Source organism: Caloenas nicobarica, chromosome 9, assembly GCF_036013445.1.
Source record: "Caloenas nicobarica isolate bCalNic1 chromosome 9, bCalNic1.hap1, whole genome shotgun sequence".
NCBI classification, from domain to species: Eukaryota; Metazoa; Chordata; class Aves; order Columbiformes; family Columbidae; genus Caloenas; species Caloenas nicobarica.
In genome coordinates, this window is record NC_088253.1 from 18,014,401 (window position 1) to 18,033,209 (window position 18,809).

The 18,809-nt window shown below is 44.6% G+C and overlaps 1 protein-coding gene across 1 annotated transcript in view; it reads right to left on the reverse strand.

Moving 5' to 3' along the window:
• The window catches only part of GLG1 (golgi glycoprotein 1), an 82,067-nt gene extending 70,058 nt beyond the window's left edge, over positions 1 to 12,009 (reverse strand). The window contains exon 1 of the mRNA XM_065640593.1: positions 11,676 to 12,009. Coding sequence (XP_065496665.1) covers positions 11,676 to 12,002 — 327 coding nt within the window. The 5' untranslated portion in view covers positions 12,003 to 12,009. The remainder of the gene's footprint in view (positions 1 to 11,675) is intronic.
• Positions 12,010 to 18,809: the final 6,800 nt, after the last annotated feature.

The window sequence follows — 18,809 nt, forward strand, 5'->3', positions numbered from 1 at the left end:
TGTATCTGCTGTCATCAGGCCAATACTGTAATTTTATCAGCATCATGGAATATTACAGTCTGTTTCTAGGAAAACAAGTTCTTTCCACACAAGGGCAAGCTAGAATAATAGTTCCTGTACCTTGACCTGGAAAGAGTTAGTTAAGGTGATCTAGCTAGCATAGTTTTGGTTTCACAATTGAATAATAAGGGATATTAAAAATTCCATGCTAAAAAAAAAAGAAAAAAACACACACGAAAAAACAGCAAGAGTGTCTACCTTGACTGTTAAGAATGGCTACATGCCCAGATGCTCAGCACAAGCCTACTTACTGCTCTAGTACCCCAGGAGAAGTCAGTTCTAGCAGGAAAACAGTGGCAAAGTGCACTGCCTGCCTGAGACTGGATCCTCTCAGCTTCAGCACCTCAGCTTCTAGACGCAGAGAGGAGAATAACCCTGATGTCATTGTCCTGCCCTTCATCTCCAGGTAGCTTCACGACTGGGAAGACAGCTGTGCTGTTCAGTTCTTCACCTACACCGATCTCTTCCTATAATGATGCTGACCTACTGACAACCCATGCGGCTCACCTGTCCACATGGTTTCAGATTCACCAGTGTACACAGAAGGAATCTTACTAACGTCCTGGATCCAGGCCTGAATGTACAGTAAAACATACCCAAAATAGTGCTACCAAAGCATAGAACTCAAACTGATGAGCTTATTATGAAAGGCAAAACAAAATAATAATAAGCTCTACAAATATGGAAGCAAATGACACTGTACTTGCACTGCCCAAATTTTACTGATATGCAATGTTTCAACAGCTCTAAGGCTCAATTTTAGATACTTTTCAAAGATGACCTCTTGATTCACTTTATTTTATGGCTTTTAATGCTACAAAAAGTGTGCAACATACAAACAACTTACAGAAAACCATGCCAAACCACCAAAGGGTTGTTCAGAAGTACTTTCAGCAACATGGTTTCCCAAGGTAGTGAACTCTATTATCAGCCAGCCTCTACAAGTTTATTTTAGGTGGTTCCTGAAAAGAAAAGTTCACTTGGGAAAGACTCTTATGGCTCAATTTAAGATCAGAACAATCAAAGCATACGAAATAATACTCTGCCTTAAACTTGAGGCAATAAAGCTTTTAAGATATACAGGTATTTTCAAACATTTCAATATTTAACAGGCTATAAGCTACTCTACTACCTTGCTTTAACATCTTCCTTTTTTACCATTCTACTTGAGTGTCTCTATACTAGGTTAACAGAGGGGCTTTTCCTTTTTTAAGGCAAAACTTTGATCTCTGAAACAGATCTCAATTCCAAATTAATTATCCCACTAGGCAATGCAGAAGTGATTACAGTCAGAGATCAAACTCCATCTCTCAACAGGCCAGAGATCACTTTAAGATGGAAACAATATGCTGCCATATTGTTTAAAGTTACTCACGATGTACAGCACTAAGCCATAGGAAGGCTTTTGCCTTTTTCCATTTGCCCTAAGCCACTTCAGACACCAGACTGGACAATACAGCTGTGGTGAGCTAACAGCCAGTAAAGTGACTGGAACACTGGTTCTCATCTTCTCTTGTAGTTACACAACAAATTCAGGTTCAATACTCCTCCCAATTGTACCCCAAACCACAAAGCCTACCTGAGCTCTCCAGTATTCCCAGAAAGTTTTCAGAAAATGCCTTTTTCAAGTATTCTAAGTTTAAGACACTGTGAACCCTAATGAGTAAATTAGACATTAGAAGACAACATTTATTAAATAATCTTTGAGGGCATCATAAAGTCATGATGGATTTCACTGGAATATCTCAAGGGAGGAAAGTATTCAGGGAAATTACTTTGGGAAAAGATTACATAAAAAGAGAAGAATTTACATTCCATCAACACTCTCCCTAGCAGAACAAGTTTAGACAATGCTTTTGTACAACAGGAGGCTGGAAGAGTTCACAAATGGCTGGAGGAGGGGAAAGAAACAAAACCCTGTCGCTTGTGGCTTGTTGTACACCTTTCCCTCCTGTGTAAGCCTCACCTGTGAGCTGCTCATCAAAAGGAAGCCAACATAGCAGGTGAAGGAGGTTTGATGTGGACAACCTCAAGCCACACTGCTGAGTACCTGAGCTAGAACAAACTCTGCATTCTTCCAGGGAAGTCTGCCCTATACACTGCTGTTACATCTGCAGTCAGAGGTGAGACTATTATCAGTGATGGTTTGCTGTGTGTTCAGTGCCTGCTAAAGCATAGGTAAAGGGTCATGAAGCAAAAATATGAAACACAGCAATGCTTTGCTTGTGTTCTGCAAGGAACATCCCTCCTACAACTATTATTTTGCACATGTACTTCTAATTAAGGCTATTAACAATAACATTAGAATGAGCATACACCTTTAGAGCTGAGATTCAGCCGATGGAAAAGTATGTTCCCCAGTACCGCACCTTCCCAGATGATGCTATTAGCTGTTATCATTGGGACTCCTAGAGACAGTACAAGCATTCACCACAAGAGTCCATTCCAGCGCTCAGTTTAATAAAAATGCAGGGAAGACTTAAACCATGAACTAGTGTTTCAGCTTTAAAAAATAATGTTGCTTCATGTGACTTATCAGAAACAAAACAAGGAAAGATGGCTGCTGATTGCTGCCTGGAAGCCTTCAGTTAAAAAAATAAGCAATGTTACTACATTCAAAAGATCTTTGACTTCTGCTGCAGACAGTGACTCAAACAGCTCTGTGTTTTCCAACAGCGACCACTGTCAAGCATTTTCTAACCTGTACTTCCCTCTGGCAAGCATTGACCTGGTATCCCACTGAATCCCTGCCTGAAAAGCAGTTCAGAAAATTCACCTCACTGTTTTAAGCAGAAAAAATGGATCGTTCCGGTTGCCGTAAGAAATCTCCCTTTCAAACCAGGCTTTACAGCACACTGAGTTTCTCCAGTTACATGCTGACTAAAAAGACTCTCCTGTGTGTTGTTCTACACTCCTCATTAAGAATGCAGTTCCGGTTGCCAACTAGAACGTGCAACTCAAAGACTTTTCCACACTTTAATGACGCTAGGTGCAACATATGTATGTTACTGAAAAGCAGGCTGAACCTTCGGACAGAAGACTGGCTGCAGGAAAGGCGGCATCAGCACACTTGCTGCTTTCACAGAGTCGACTCTACAGGCTTCAGTAAGATAAGACAGACGTCATTGTGAGTTTGAATAGCTGTGCTATGGCAAGAGAGCCAGCAACTCCCATGTCTCAAGTACCAAAGCACCAAAAATACAGTGCTCATAGATAACACCAGTTCAAAAGTAACAATAAAAAAGCAGCAGGGTCACCACAGTGTCACACATGAATAGCAATACAAAACGCTTGACAAATAAAACTGGCGCAACAGTTCTCTCCACCTGCATTTACTCAGGACCTCATATCAGATTTCGACTAGCCTGTCTGAATTCAACAATAAGAGGATCACATTAATATAGATTTGTTTAAATCACCATGAACATGGTTAAAAATTGCACTCATAAACAATTCATGTTGTAAATTATGACAGCTGTGGTGTTGCAGTGATTCTACTTGAGGATTGTTAGCTTTTCTGATTTTCTGACATATGTGGATAGGCCACACAGACACCAACAAAAGCAACAAATTAATTTGATAATGAATGAGATTACTGTAAGCTTCTTCCAGATCTTATTTCAACTCAGCTGAGAACAGTGTAACAAAAGTTGACTCAGATGAAATCAAGCCTGGACTGTTACAGAAAGTCTACAAGCCAAGCAGGTTGGGTTTTGGTTTGTTTGGTTTTTTAATTCTATCAAAACTTTCTGTAGGGCAATTACTCCAACACTTAAAAGAATGCACAGTCTGCCAAGTTTGTTTTACAGTTCATTTGGTGGAAAGTATTTTACCCTGCACTAACAGGACACATTAGAAAAGAAAGTCCCAATTAAAAAGCTACTGAGCATGATGAGGACTGGTGAGCATCTTATTAAGATTTAAGAGATCTAGACAGCAAACTTGCCACCAGATTAAACCAGGCATTATTATCTGAACAAAAGGCAGCGCACATGCCTGAATGATTTCGCATAGCAGGGCTGCAGTAGCTATTTGTTATTAACCTACCCTGTTACATGTAAGTTCTTAATTATCAACATAACCAGCTGGGTTCTCTAGAAGAAACTCAAAACTCCAGAGAATCAAATAAGGAAACTAGAAGTTTTTCACAGAAGAACCCAGTTCTACCACTAACTTCAAAAGAGGAAAATACTCCAGGCATGTAGAGAAATCACAAATACTTATTACATTAAATATTACCTTTTTGTCACCACAGCAGTTCTTATGCACTGTTTCAGAAAAGATGCAATTAACAACAAATGCAGCAAATGAACATTCGTGTTCTGCATGACTTATGTTTGTTTGCCCGTACGTTGTTACCTGGCAAAAGAGGTATTAGATGTGTACCTTTAGTCTTAAGCCACAGCACTGACAATAGCAAAGACGTCAAATGTACAGTTTGAGTTACGGCAAAATTTTAGACATCAAAATCCAAGTTACGCCCTCTAATGCAAACGTGTGAAATCTGAGCTCACAACGCTGAAAGAACTACAAGATACACTAATCCAAAGGACAAAATAAAATAAACTCAGGCACTACACTCCCAAAACGACCGCATTGACACAACAGACTCCTCTCTCTAAGTACTGAAGGAAATTACTCAGGTCTGAAGTGCAAACACTGAGACACCAGCGTGCCAGGAGACAGTTTGTATAAATGCCACCTCTGCTCAGGAGTAGAACAGTTTGGGTTTTCATCTACTGTCTTGATGAAGAAAGGTTGCAATTATGTTGGCACCTGGGGAAGGGAGGATCTCTGCTCCTCACCTAGCACACTGCTATGGATATGGATAAACTGAACAACCAGAAAATGAAAGTATCCCATGACGACAAAAAATGACCAAGTAAGAGAAATTAATTTTTTAGTGCCATAGCAATCAACTTCACAGACCTTAGAACTAAATTTGTCAGAAGATTAAAAAAAGCTATTTGGGCACAATATTTCAAATAAAAAAAAAATTATCTAAACCTTTCATTCTTCCAATTATTTGGGATTTATTATTAGGAAGAATAACTGCAAAGCTTTTTCAAAAGTAAGCATACATTTTCCAAAGACCAAAACAAGAGTCCACAGAGAAAGTGGTGCTCGCATGCGTGAAAGCTACACCATAATGTCTAGACATTATACTAGAGAATAAAGACAGAACATAATTCGCCTAATCTTTCCTCAAATCATTCTGTTTCAAACATGACAACCCAGAGCAGCATCAGAGCTGGAGAGATCTCCTTTCCTCCAGTATGAGGAACAGATGCAAGTGGAGAAAACACAATCTAGCTGTACCTGTCTCTGCTGTCACGCAGACCGAGTCTCTGCTTTTCAAAACAGTCAGCTGTTTGGCTCAGCAAATCACCTCCCCAGAACCAGACCTGTGCACAACACAGCTTGCTCTGTTCATCCTGAGCCAAGCTCAGCCTGGACAGCCTGCATCAAACTTCACCTGGCCCCTTGTATTTCCGATGCTTTTCTCCTCGGTATTCCGAGCCACAGCAGGCCAGCAGCGCCAGCTCGCTAGAGTAAACAGACTTGTAACATAATCCCTTTTATTAAACCAAACAGCACAGGCCCAACTGATGCATAACCAGCTACCGCAAGTATCAGCATGCCGAGAACAGCACAAAACTAAAAAAACCCCTCACCCCACAAAAATAACACTCTCTGATAAGAAGTTCAGTGACTGTTAAGATCACTAAGGATATGGAGAACTAAGAACCTGTGCTTAAAGCTCTGTTCACAAGACACTAAGTCCAAGAACTAGCAGGAGAGAGACCATCTCACCCTCTAGTCAGCTCACACAAGGCTTCAGGAAGACAAAAAGGGTACTTGTAAATAGTGCTACATCCTAAGATGAAGCCAAAGGCTGATGCCAAAGTAAATAACCCACGCACAAATCAGATTTAAGTCTATTTAGAATTTTACTTTAAGACAACTACAAAAGTCAGGATGAAATTTGGCTTACGCTATCTGAATACAAGGAAAAACAAGAACTTCAGAATAAAAATGTGACTAATCTCAGTTAAGAAGCCAAGCCTCAGGAGAAAAAGCTTCAGCCTTGTCTCCATCATTTGCATTTGTTGTTGCTCATGTTTTTTTTCAAACCTTAATCTTCTCAGTCGCTTCCTCCTAGGTCTGGCCATTCCCTTCCATTGACTGGGGTGGCTCCATCTCCCATTTTATGAATTTTGGAAGCAGGAAGGACCAGTCTTGACCATTCGAATTAATTTGCATCTGCCACAAACCACTGTAAATTCTTCATTAAATTCTGTTTCAGACAGAATGGTATCTGGAGATTCGTAACACAGATGCAGAGCCTTCAACTCACACGGAGTCTAGCATCCAGTTACAGCCCAATAATTAACTCAATCCCTTAAAATTGCAGCACATTTTTACTTTAAGTTAGCTCAACTTCAACTACAGGTAAGAATTATCTTTTTTTTTTTTATTTCCTTAAGGATGTAAGAGTTCCTTAACTCCATTGCCCCGTACAGATGGCTTTGACTCCTCACCAAGTCAATATCCCTTAGAAAAAAAGGAGGGTGTAAGCAAAGCCTTTGGCAAGGCTTAAGGTACATTTTCCAGGTTTCTGATCATCGCATTTTAAAAAAATCCCTTTGTGTGTTGATATCTGAACGAGATGATAATGCTGTAGGCACTGTAAGAGCATCACTGGAATACTAACTGCCTACTCCATGGCAAGAGTGATGATTAGAGAACCAGAACAGCCTCCATCCCACAACTACATACTTACTACCCTGAGAAACAGGCCGTTCCCATTCAAAAGAGCTTGCCTGAAAGCTGAGGAGAATGCCTGGAGGTTTCATGTGACAAAAACAAACTATAAACACTGAAGGAGATGGTCAACTTAGTAGAGTGTCTTCACTATTTGTATTTCCTAAAAACTAGCCTACTCCTGTGCTATGTTTAATCCACAGACCTCAATTACTTACAGCTCTGGACAGTCATTTGCTGCCACACCCCAGACATCTCAAAAAAGGCACTTTAAATGCCAGGCTCCACTTGTGCACGGAAAGCTGTGAGAGACGGAAATAACACAGAGGAGCTGCTCAAATATGAGATAACGTCACATGTTGAGTCAAAACAAAACCTTCACCCTTCAACTCAATAAATTGCAGAGATAAAAATGGAAAAAAATAAAATAAATCGAGCTACTGTGACAGATCACACTTATGCACCTCAGTGCAACCAAAAAACTCCAGGGAGGCTTTCACAGGTCCAATTCATGCATCAAGAAAGTAGAAAAACTAGAGAACTAGTAGAGGGACTGAGCACATCTGACCTCTCCTGCAACTACAGCATTACCAAAAGAGATGAAGACTCCAAGCATTCATTACCGTCTGGTTTCTCTTTTCCATCTATAAGATTAAAACGTAGGTAATTTCACTGGTACTATTTTATCAGACCACTTAAGGAGTTCAGGTATATACACGGTGAGGAATAAAACATTTATATGGAAAAAACATGCCAGTTCCAAACCTGCTGAATGTGACAAGCTTCCTAGTCTGTAAGTCAAAACAAATGAATTTTCTGGCCTTTTACAGTGACTATGCATCTGGGAAAAAAAATACTATTCTTAAAATACACAGCTTTTAAGATTAACTCATTTTGTTCCTAACCCAACCCTCAACATTAAGAGTCTTACTCTTCCCAGAGAGCAGAGCATTCAGACTCAATTATACTGTTCCTGCCATAAAGGTGCTACCAAAGAAACAGAACCATTCAGGGTAAAGAAAACAGCAGGAGGCCAAAACTTTGATCTCTAATCCCAACCTAACCATGATAATTTGATCTTCAGCCTTCTGCAGCATTAGCTTTATATAATGGATATAATGTTTTAAATATTACATAATCTTTACAAGGGCAATGCAAGTGAAGTTTAACAATTGCAACATCAAGTTAGATCTGATTAATCCATGAATTAACGTATGTTTTAATAGCAAAATTATGCTTCACTAATAAGCCAGCTAACAGAGCTACACTGGTTAAGTTATTCTCATACCTCCTAATGTTTCCTACCTCAAATTCAACAACTCAGTCGTGCTTTAAATGCAAATCATCATTAATCATGCAAAATTTTTACCTAGCGAACATATTAATATTTCATGGGTTTATTTATACTATAACCATGAAAATTAGTTTAATAGGTAGTCCATAAAAAAGGGCTTAAAGGCTGCAGTCTATGCTGAGTGAAATGCAAACTCTGAAGTCTCTCTAGAAACAGGCTAGTAACCAGAATATTTTAAAAAAAAAAAAAAAGAACTCTAAAACATATTTTTGAAAAACAAAAGCAAACACCACTCCATTCTACCCTTTTTATATCTTGGCACAAAGTTATTTGGATAACAATTAAAGAGTTGATGACAAAACTTAAGTCCCTCAAAACAGCAATGTATCCGGTGCAGAAATGGTTTTAACTAGAATGAAACTAATTCACCTGGAAAACACACCAAAACATGCCTTTGATTCTGATTTTCTGATTACAGTTAAAGACGTTGAAGCTGACTAGCTCTGACCACTACCTCTTCCAATTAAGGAGCATCCTTCCCATTCTCCTACTACAAAAGGAAAGCAGAAAACACAATTGTCCCTTGATTTCTATCTTTCAAACGTTTCAACAATCTGAAATGCAGCAGAGTTCTGCACCTGCAGAAGTCGAGTCTGCACTATGTCAATCAAGCACTTCATTGACTTAGTGGAAAATCAGTGGTGAAGTATTTGATATCAGTCTGGGGGCCTGATTTTTCTAAAAAAGAATTCTAAAAATATGCAGTATTTAAATATCTATGTTGATAATACTTTAAGTTGACAGTCTACAAGTAACCTCTCAGAAGCAAAACTTTTAAATTTATGATTCTGGGTTTTAGGGCGGGGGGAGCAGGGAGGTCTGAATTGGTGGATTTTGGTTGGTTGGGGTTTTCATGTTTGGTGGTTTTTTTTCTTTAACTGTTTTATTTTGCTTCAAGCTATTCTTTGCTGAATATTTGTGTTAAACAGCTTTTCTCAACATTTCTAGGCTCCTGTACCAGTCAACCACAGACTCAATACTCCTGTTTCTTTAGATTCAAGAGAACTACCTGCAAAAGCAATTAAAGACTTAAAAGACGTCCATGGTAACAAAACAGCAGATACTCAATGTGATCGCATTCACACTGCCTAACCAAACAGGCACATCTTTGCTTTTCTCTGTGCTTTATGGACTCAAAAGGGAGGTTTCAAGTAGTTGTTTCCCTTGGTTATTCTAATTGAAAAGTGCCCTAGCTTTTCTGTCTCACATTAAGATTATCCATTGACTTTTCTTCTTAACAGTAATGCTCTCAGTTTCAAACTGAAAGTTTCTCCGCTTTAGAGGAATATTTCTTATGAGAAGAGTAAAATAATCTGAAACATCTATGGAAAAAAGTCTGCTTCTGCAGCCTAACTGCATCTAAAAATCTTACCTGGTACTCGTAGTAAAGCAATGTCCAAATACTGTCCTCACCAACGCTATCACACACACAGCAACTCCCCCAAATCTTTCATTTACTGTAGCCTGACTTTTTTTTTTTTTTTTTAAATGGACTCATATGACTTAGACTAGTTCCCCACCCATTTGACAATGTAATTGTCACTTTTCTGATATTGTCCAAACAAGCTGTCAAATGCTCTAGGATCAAAATGAGAAGTTATATATCAACAACAGTAACGGCAAATATGTCACTTATTTCCTCTGCTGCCACCTCCAATGCAAAGGTAACATCTGAGACAAGGTCTGACCCTTTCCCTGTCACCCAATGTGCCACTCAATGTTTACAACTTATGACTTTTACTCAGTCTAAATATCAAGAGTTAAACAGCAGGGATACACACAAGTCAGTTATTTTAATTCATTTCTCAGAGCAGTACTCTGGGAAGTCACTTTTACGTCAGGATCCAGCCCATCACATCTGCATTACAGCATGAGAACTGTTGAGCCTAAGATCAGCTGACAGTCCTCTTTATAGGCTGACAGACAAATAAGGACAAGACACCTTCAGAAAGAAAACTCAATCCAAAACAACCCCAAGATGTCCTACCAATGCCTGGGATGTCACCCAGGAGAAGATTCACCTTTGGCACAGGATATCAATCAGCATTACAGGTAGACAAGACTAACAGCCAGCAAGCTACTGACAACAAAACTGGCTTTGAAAGGGGAAAAGGAAAATCATAGGAAACCACAAGCAAAACATAATATTCAAAAGAGAGTGGAGTTTTCATGAAATATGCAGAACCAACTGCATGGCTTGTACTTGCTGAAAATGAAGTGCGATGCGAGGTATCCCTTCATATTTTGCTTCTCCCTGCACACCCCTGTGTCCTAGCCCTGCGCTCACCCCCTCTCCCAGTAAAACAATAAAACTATTTCAGTAGAAAGCCGATAAACTAGCTGATAAAAAGGTTCACTTCGCTAAAATGGCAGAAAACCAATAAGCACTGGAACTATGAAAAGAGAAGGGAGGGGCCACACAACTGGAAAGAAAGGAACAACAAGAGCTTGCCTTTTTGGCAGGTTGGTAGCTTGTGAGCCACCTTCTGCCAGAACTAAGCTACCTGTCCAAAATTAAAACATAAAGCTAGACTAAAAAACCCCTAAATTATTTTTGGATTTTAAGCCAGGAAGTAATCACTGACACTTATTGGTCCAAGACTCCCCTTGATGAGAGTAACCATTAAGTCACTGCCATCTGCTGTCTCTGCAATAGCGGATGAGAAATGAGCACAGGTTTTCCCTGACTGCATTTCCACTTGATAAAACAACATTAAAACTGACCCAGCCTGACATTCCTGGGCTTCACAGCAGAAAAGCCAAGAACTAAACAGACCTCAACACCAAAGACACTTCCTCCTTCTTCAAACTGAGCATGAAACATCAAGGAATGAATGAAAAGATCAGGCTAGAAAAGACTCTGAGATAGCACCTCAGTTTTTTTCTTGAGCTAGACTTAAACCACTCACAACAGATGTTTGGGAACAGCAGATTGCCCAGCCAACCTCCTAACATAAACTAAACCAGGTCTAAAGATTGTGTATCTAGTTTGATAAAAGCAAGCACTGGAAACCAGCCACCTCTGCGGCTGAGCTCTATGCAAAGGTAAGGATCTGAACCTGAAAAGTAAGAGTCTTCCCAGGTCGCTGCTGCTACCAGCAAAGCACCTCTCCCCAGAAATAATGACCGTGTAATGCACCAAAGCCACCCCACCGAGAGCTCTCTCTCCCCGGAGGGCGATGCGAGGGGTGGCAGCTCAGAGCCCGAGGTGCAAACAGGGGGTGTCGGCAGGAGAAGCGGCTCCTTTCCCGGGGCCCCGCCCGGCCCGTCCCCCTCACCCCGAGCTCCACAGCGGCGGGGGCGCAGCGCGGGAAGCGCGGCCGGCGCCGGCCTGCACACGAACCCCGGGTTTAAAATAAAAAATCGTGAGGTAACGAAGGAGCGGCGGCCCGGGCCACGCTCGCTGCCCTGAGGAGCGGCGGGGCCCAGGGGCGCGGGGCCCCGCTCTTTGTTCGCCGCCGGGTAGGCCCGGCCCGGCGGGGCGCCCGGCCCTCACCTCGCGGACGTCCTGCAGGCACTCGAGAACGGCGAGGTTGTTGGCCCAGCTGTGCTTGGAGCAGAGCCGCACCACGTCCTCCCGGCACACCGCCTCCTCCGACAGCTTCCACCCGCTGCCCGAGCCGCCGCCGCCGCCGCCGCCGCGGGGACTCCGCGGGCCCGCCGCGCCCGGCCCAACCGCCTGCTGCCCCACTAAGCCCAGGCTGGCGCCACCGGCGGGGCCCGCGGGAGGAGGGCCGCCCGCCGCCGGCCGCACCGCCAGCGCCAGGAGCAGGAGGAGCGCCGGGCCCGGGCAGCGGCTCCGGACACGTCCGCACGGCGCCATCTTGAATCCGCCACCTCCGGCGCGACCGCCCGCCCACCCAGCGGCACGCACGCCGTATGCAAAGCAGCGCTCCGGTGACGTCACCGCGCCGCACCCCACCCCCCCACCCCCGTTGGGCCGCGCCCCTTTTGCTCTGATCCCGCCCCCAGCGCGCGCTGTGGCCCCGCCCCGCCTGTCGTCGCCTCAGGAGCCTGAGGCGCCATTAGAGACCCCGGCGCCATCACAGCCCCGCAGTGCCCCACACTGTCAGTCACTCAGGGCGGCACTTACCAAACTGCTGAGCCCGCACTGGTGGCAGGGGACTGAAGGAGCTGTGCCCCGGGACACGCTCAGCCTGGCTCCGCACCTCCCTGGGTATCCAGAAACTGTGGCCAGTTTTTGCCCTTTTTGCCCTAAATCTCTCATTTCCCACTCGTGAAATGGAGCGTGTGGTGCCGCCCTCCTCAAAGGGGCATTGGGGAGAGTCATTAAAAGCCTGAGAAGCTCTTGGCTGACCCGATGATGGGGGATATATGAAAAGCTACGAGGAAGTGGTGGCCAGAGCGGGGGTCGCTGTTTGGGGCCGGGATTCGGCTCGCCGTGCTCCGCTGTGGCTCTGGGCTGTCTGCGTGGGCATGGAGGGAGAGGGGCACTCTGTAAGAGTGATCTTGTCCCTACAGCAGGATCTACAACAGCTGATCCCGTTGTACATGGGCTATCCAAGCTCCTCCTAGGCCACCAAGGGGGAGCCGGATGCTGAATTTGGGGACAGATCGTGTAAAAGCGAGGTCTGCAACTGCGCAGCCTCCATCGGAACAGCGTTTGGGTAATGCCGTGAGCCCTCCACCCTGGCAGCCAGACTTCTGAATTTCACAGTAAAAACACTGGCTGTGTGGGTGCTGGGTGGGTGGCAGTGGTGGGACACTGTGAGCAAGTTGGAGCCCACGTCATCCAGGTGGAGACAAGGGCAGGAGAGGGCTCAGCTGGCAAAGGCCCCGTGCTTCTTGCATTCGAGTGTCACGCTGGGACACGGCACTTGGCGAAGTCGCTTTGTGCTGGCACCCAGGGGCTGCGCATCTGGGAACACTTAAGAACAAAAGCCAGCAAAATCCAGCCCGCGCTTGGCAGCCCGTTTGGCTTGGTGGAAGTTATTTGAAGAGCTTGCCCAGTGCAAGAGCTGGCTCCGCTCATCCATCCGGCGCAGGACGAGGATGGACGGGAGCAGCAGAGCTTGGCTGCAAGTCCCTTCTCCTTCCCACACCCTTGGGAGCTCTCCGGAGACTCATTTTTTGACAAGCAGCCCACATCCTTCTGTCAAGCATCCTGCACTCACGGGAAACCTCCCAACCTTGGATTTTACCATCCTGTGGCACCCGCCATTAAATAAGCATTTCACAAAAAGAGCCCGACACTCACCGTGCAGCAAGTTAAACAAGGAAGAGGTATTTCTTCGCACATAGCGACATCTTTCCTGTGCAATAACCCCAGGGACTCATGGCAACTGTGGCCTCTCTCCCTTGGCACAGGCTTGGTGGAAATTCCCTTATTGCCACATTTTAAGCGTTTTACCAGGAAGGCTCTTTACCAGGAAGGCTCTCAGACCCTGGGTGCTGCATTAAGTGCTTGCAGTTGTCTGCTTTTGTAGCAGGCAGCACATTTTAGTCTCACCATTTCAAGCAATAAAATGCATTTATGTAGCCCCAGCTCTGCAGGCCGAGGGAGGGGTGAGCTGAGCTGCTGGGACACCCTTGCTCCTTCTTGCAGCATCCTCACCCTCAAGCTCACTGCTTCAGGGAGAAGAAAAGCTCTTCCTCAGTCCAGGCAGAGGAGCTGCTCCAGCTTTTAATTGGATACAAACTGCTCGGCTCCCATGTGGCCACAGGCACAGCTCCAAATCTCAGCACAGCCCCCAGGCAGCGCGCTGAGGCCCTCTTGCACGCAGACTGGCTCAGCTGCCCCGCTCCAATGCTATGGGTCCCCCAAAATTCAGCACCGCCTTTCCCAACTGATAAGCATCTCCACCAACAAATGCTGTTGCAGAGAGCTTAGTCCCGTGCTTCGTTACCATCACCATTCAGTGCTTTCTCTTGATGGCTAAGGCAGCAGCACTAGCCTGGAGTTCCATCTTTTATTTGCACAACCTGCACAAGTTCAGCCCCACTTTGTTTCAGTTTCTCTCGTAGGTCAGAGTCCTGCAGCACCATTGCTCATCCATGTTGGGAAGTAACCACAGGGCCACAGCAGTATTTAGCTTCCGAGGAAGCTGTGGACAAACAGGAGACTATGTTCCAGCTAGAACCTTGTCAGTGTCAAGCACAAGGGGAACTTGGTGCCTCTTACACACAACTCTTCATCCAGCCTGATGTGACATTTGTGTTTTTCACAAAAGAGCCATGCCGTTGACACATCTTTGCTTCGTGAAGCATCAGAAGCCCCAGGTCATTCCTGCAGAGCCTGCTGCTCTGCAAATGTTTATGCAGCTCTGTGTTACAGTTAGCACCTACCTTTACAAAAAAAAGGGCAATTTTCCAACCCTTCCTCCAACCTGCCACAATTCTTTCCCAATCCTGCTTCTGCCTTCCCAAGCACACATAGTTGCTCCCAGCATGACACTATCGGAAGTGTGGGAGGCTCACTCCCCCTTCTACCCCCTCTGACAGTAGTGCAAGCTCCAAATTGGACTTGATGTGAGACTAAACCCCCTGGATTCTCAAATTAATTACACTTCGTTTGGTGGGATAATCACTGAAATTAGTTCAAGGCATTTTTTCCTCTTAATCAGCACAGGCTGTATGTTGCCTCTTACCTGCTAAATTTGTCCCAAGGATTAGATGAGAAGTCTAAAGCGTAGTTGCCCAAGCTCCCTCATTTTTTTTGCTACTTAGAGGCACTATTTTGCAAGAGATGGGATAGGAGCAACATCCCACATCCCCTTGGTGTTCTCAAGGGGTGCTGCTGAGGCTCTGAGACTGTATCAGTGAACTCCCCTGTACCAGAGCACAGGTTTCCTATGGGCACCCACCCTGCAGCACCCAGCACTGTGTCACGCCAGGGCACCCGCAGCTCTGACACAGCCCATCTTCTTTAGCGAAGAGAAGTACCGCGAACACGAGGTGTTTCTGCCTCTCAACAGCATCTCTAAATATCTTTAACTATCACAAATGCAAATAAATGATGATAAATATTGTTATCTTGAGCGATGGAGACTGTTCACACCAACATGCTTGACCTTGCAGGCCAAGAGCGCTCGCAGGAGACAACAGCTGCTCAGCAGAGGGTCAGTCCTGCTGCCAAAGTGCTGTGACCCCTCTGCTCGATTTTGCGGGCAACTCCACAACACTTAGGGATGCAGCTGGACTCACAGAGTGTCTGAGCTCTCAACTAATCACATTTTAGTTGGGAAAAGCCTTTACTTCAGATTTGCTACTAGAAAGTTGAAAGTGCAGCCCAGCAGGGGAGACCTTGCCCCTTTCTCCCTCCCTGTCTTAGCAGCAAAATCTGTTATTTCACAGTTACTAGTTCTGGTATGTGATGCAAGTCAAACCCAACAGAAAACTAGTTTTTGCTTGCTCGTTCCTGTGTTCCGCCCCCCCCCCCCCCCCCCACTTTCTTCTCCCTGAACTCCTTTTCCTCATTCTCTCTCCTTCATAAACCAGCAGAAAGCCAGGTCGGCTAAGGATTTTACTGCCTTGGTAGAAAACCTGCTCATCTATATTAGCAGAAAAATCTTGCCACCTCTCCTTGCAAACCAAAAAGGAGAACTAAGGGAAATCCTACAGGGATGCTCTGGCTACCTCACCATAACAAGGTTCAGCTTAAGCTGCTTGTTTCACTTGCTGCATCACCTGGTTTTAATCCAATTTGGTTCAGGACACATAAAATAAGCGCTTTTCTGTCCTCCAGGAAGCAGTCAGCGCAACCAGAGCCAAGCGACTTGCTGGCAGGTCCTGCCTTGCACACCAAGCTGTGCTCATGTCTTTGCTCCAACTTCTTTAGCGCTACCCTTTGTCATCTGCAACGTTTTTGGTTAGGTTTGTTGAAGTCTCACCCCCGAGTCATTACAAACCCTGCCAGCCCCCAACGCCTCCACAGGGAGCAGTGAGGGCTGCCCAGGCTGAATTGTGTTTGGCCCCTGGATTTCCTGCCAAGCTGCCACCGCAGCCAGCGATGGCCAACACGGTGCTGTCCCTCAGGTCTGCTTTTATGAGAATTAAAATTAGGAAAGGTGTTTCCTCACAACAGCCTGGAAAAAAAATATTTAAAAATGCCTGTGCACATCTAAAAGCAAGGCCCCATCTGCAGGAGCCACAGCACTGCCTGGCTTTACCTATCACCTCACATCAGATTTACTACAGGAACTGCCAAGGGGCCGCCCTGCTCCACAATAACAAAATCCTCCCAGAGACAGAGGCAGAAATAGCCACATTGTGGCTTATTGCCTAAAACACCAGCGAAACAGCTCAGCCTCCAATGACAGCTACCCTGCACAAGTGCAGAGACAGGGATTTTTTTAATTCCTTCCATCCCAGAATCTGCCCTTTTGACTCCAGGCAGAGATGAGCAAATATTTCATTAACACATTTGACCTTTTATCAGCCCTTGATGCTGTGGCTTTCTGCACACAATTTAGGTGCTCTTTCCCAGAGCCTGCTGCAAACCTGTGACTAGGATAGTATGACAACGTTCTTCACATCTCAACTCTCTGAAAATTTTCTTAAAATCTGGCTTTGAAAACAGAGAATATGCAAGTATCATCTTCCATTATTATTTTAATAGCTTTTAAGTTTGTACCTCTATTCCTGTAGGGCAGTATGAAGTAGAAAACAAGTGCTACCTAGGAAACCAAAGGTAAGAGGTCTTTTAATTGCTATTCCTATGTTTAAAATTTTCCAAATTTCTTGTGGGGAATAAAGAGTTGGAGTTGATTGAGCATAAACAATGCCCCAAAACGGCTGAGAACAAGCAGCTCATTGCACTGAGTTGGCAGAGAAGAGCCTGCTTCTTCTGGTTTAGCTGGTGTTACCAGAGACCGTCTCACAGTGTTATGCTTTGTTCCTGATCATTGCTGAAATGCCATAAAGTCTCACACCAGTGAGTCTATTTCCAGTTAAAAGGATGTCCCAGGTGCACGGCCTGACCATACTCAACCCCGTCCTTTCCCCTCACCTGGTCAGAGCAGCGTGGCTCAGTGAGGACTCGCTCACTAAAAGCCTCCACTATTTTAGTCTGAAGCTCAGCGTGACTTGGAAATACTACAAAGCATGAGAAACCTTACCTGCATACGTGGATGCCTGTTTATGTTCACAAGACACGCAGTGTACACTGCTGAGATGTATTTTTAAAGAACAGCAGCACCAGTTATATTTGGTAACTATAAACGCTTTATTTTTTACAGTATATAAAAATAGAGCAACAAAATACTATACAGAAAAGCATAAACTTAAGAAGAGATCTTCTCAATCTCATTTAAGAGGTAAAACAAACAGGATCATACTGTGCAAGCCCCAGACTTCAGAAAATAAAATTGTTCTGGCAGTTTAAGAGGTGGCACACTGAATCCCAACAGGACGGAAGCTGCATTCCACAGCCAGAGGTGAGCCAAGGGATGCTTTTCCAGCCCAGGGAACTGGTCTTGCAGCTTCCAACATCCTTGCAAGTTTGCTTTCATTAAACATAAAATGAAACCAAAGTCCTGTTTCATGATCTGACCTGGAGATAAACGTTCTCGCACCCCTCAGCATTTTTATGGTAAGGGTGCTCAGCGTCCACCAGACCAGCGCACATCCCCCAAGCTGTGATCCCACCCCAGGGGCTCAGATTGACATAAACCAGCAAGCCTGCAGCACGCTTCCATACAAATACAACTGGAAGTGAGCTGTGACTAGCCAGTGAACTGGCAACTATGATTCAAGGAAGGCAAAAGGTCAGTGAAAGCAAGCTGATGAAATCCCTGAGTTTCCATCAGCTCCTCAAAAGGTGTTGGGGGGGAAACAAAACCAAAACAAAACCAAAACTAAACTCCAACCCACAAAAGCAGCCAGCATTCTTTTCCAAGGTACTGGCTGTTTCAGTCCATTGCTGTCTTTAAAGGACACCATGGATTGCAGCAGCCAACAGGACAAGAATCATCTCCAAGCTCTTTACCTGTACTTCTCCAGTACTAGAGTTTCATTTTCCACGACCAAACTGTCCAAGTTTGCTTGTGGGTAAAGCAGGGAAGGGAGAAGGGGAAGGAAATGGGGACAGAGAATTAAGGAATTACAGTGCAAAGTATATGCTCGTGGAGAAAAAAAAAAAAATTCTCTGTAGATTTTCCAAGCCTGTTCTCTCCATGGCCACAAAACAGGGTCTGTCCTCATCAGGGAATAACTGCCAATTGACCTTAGACCTTCAAAAGAACACGGGAGTACATTCCCTAAAGCAATGAATTTGCTTTTACACTGAGTATCAGCCATGCCAGTATTGCCACCCTTTCATCATCCAGCAATCACAGCAGGACTCCAGGAGAAAGTGCAGTGGGAGTCTTAGGTCTTCAAGTTCCTCTAATTTTGTTGATTCATAGAAGAGATTTGCAAGTCCCTGTGCTGTATTCACACTGGAAAAAAAAGTGCAGCAACACATGCTGGAGACAGTCCAAGAATTATTGCTGTGCTGAGGCAGCTTGCAGAGTCTGACTGAAGAAAACTGACCAAAGAAGAAATAAAGGGCAGACCTAATAAAGGAAGATGGAGGAAGAAGGGAATTGCTCCAGGCACCAGCACATCCCCATTCCCAATAGTGCCAGGAAGGTGCTGGAGTGGTTCCCACCTCCTGGGAGCAGCATGTGCA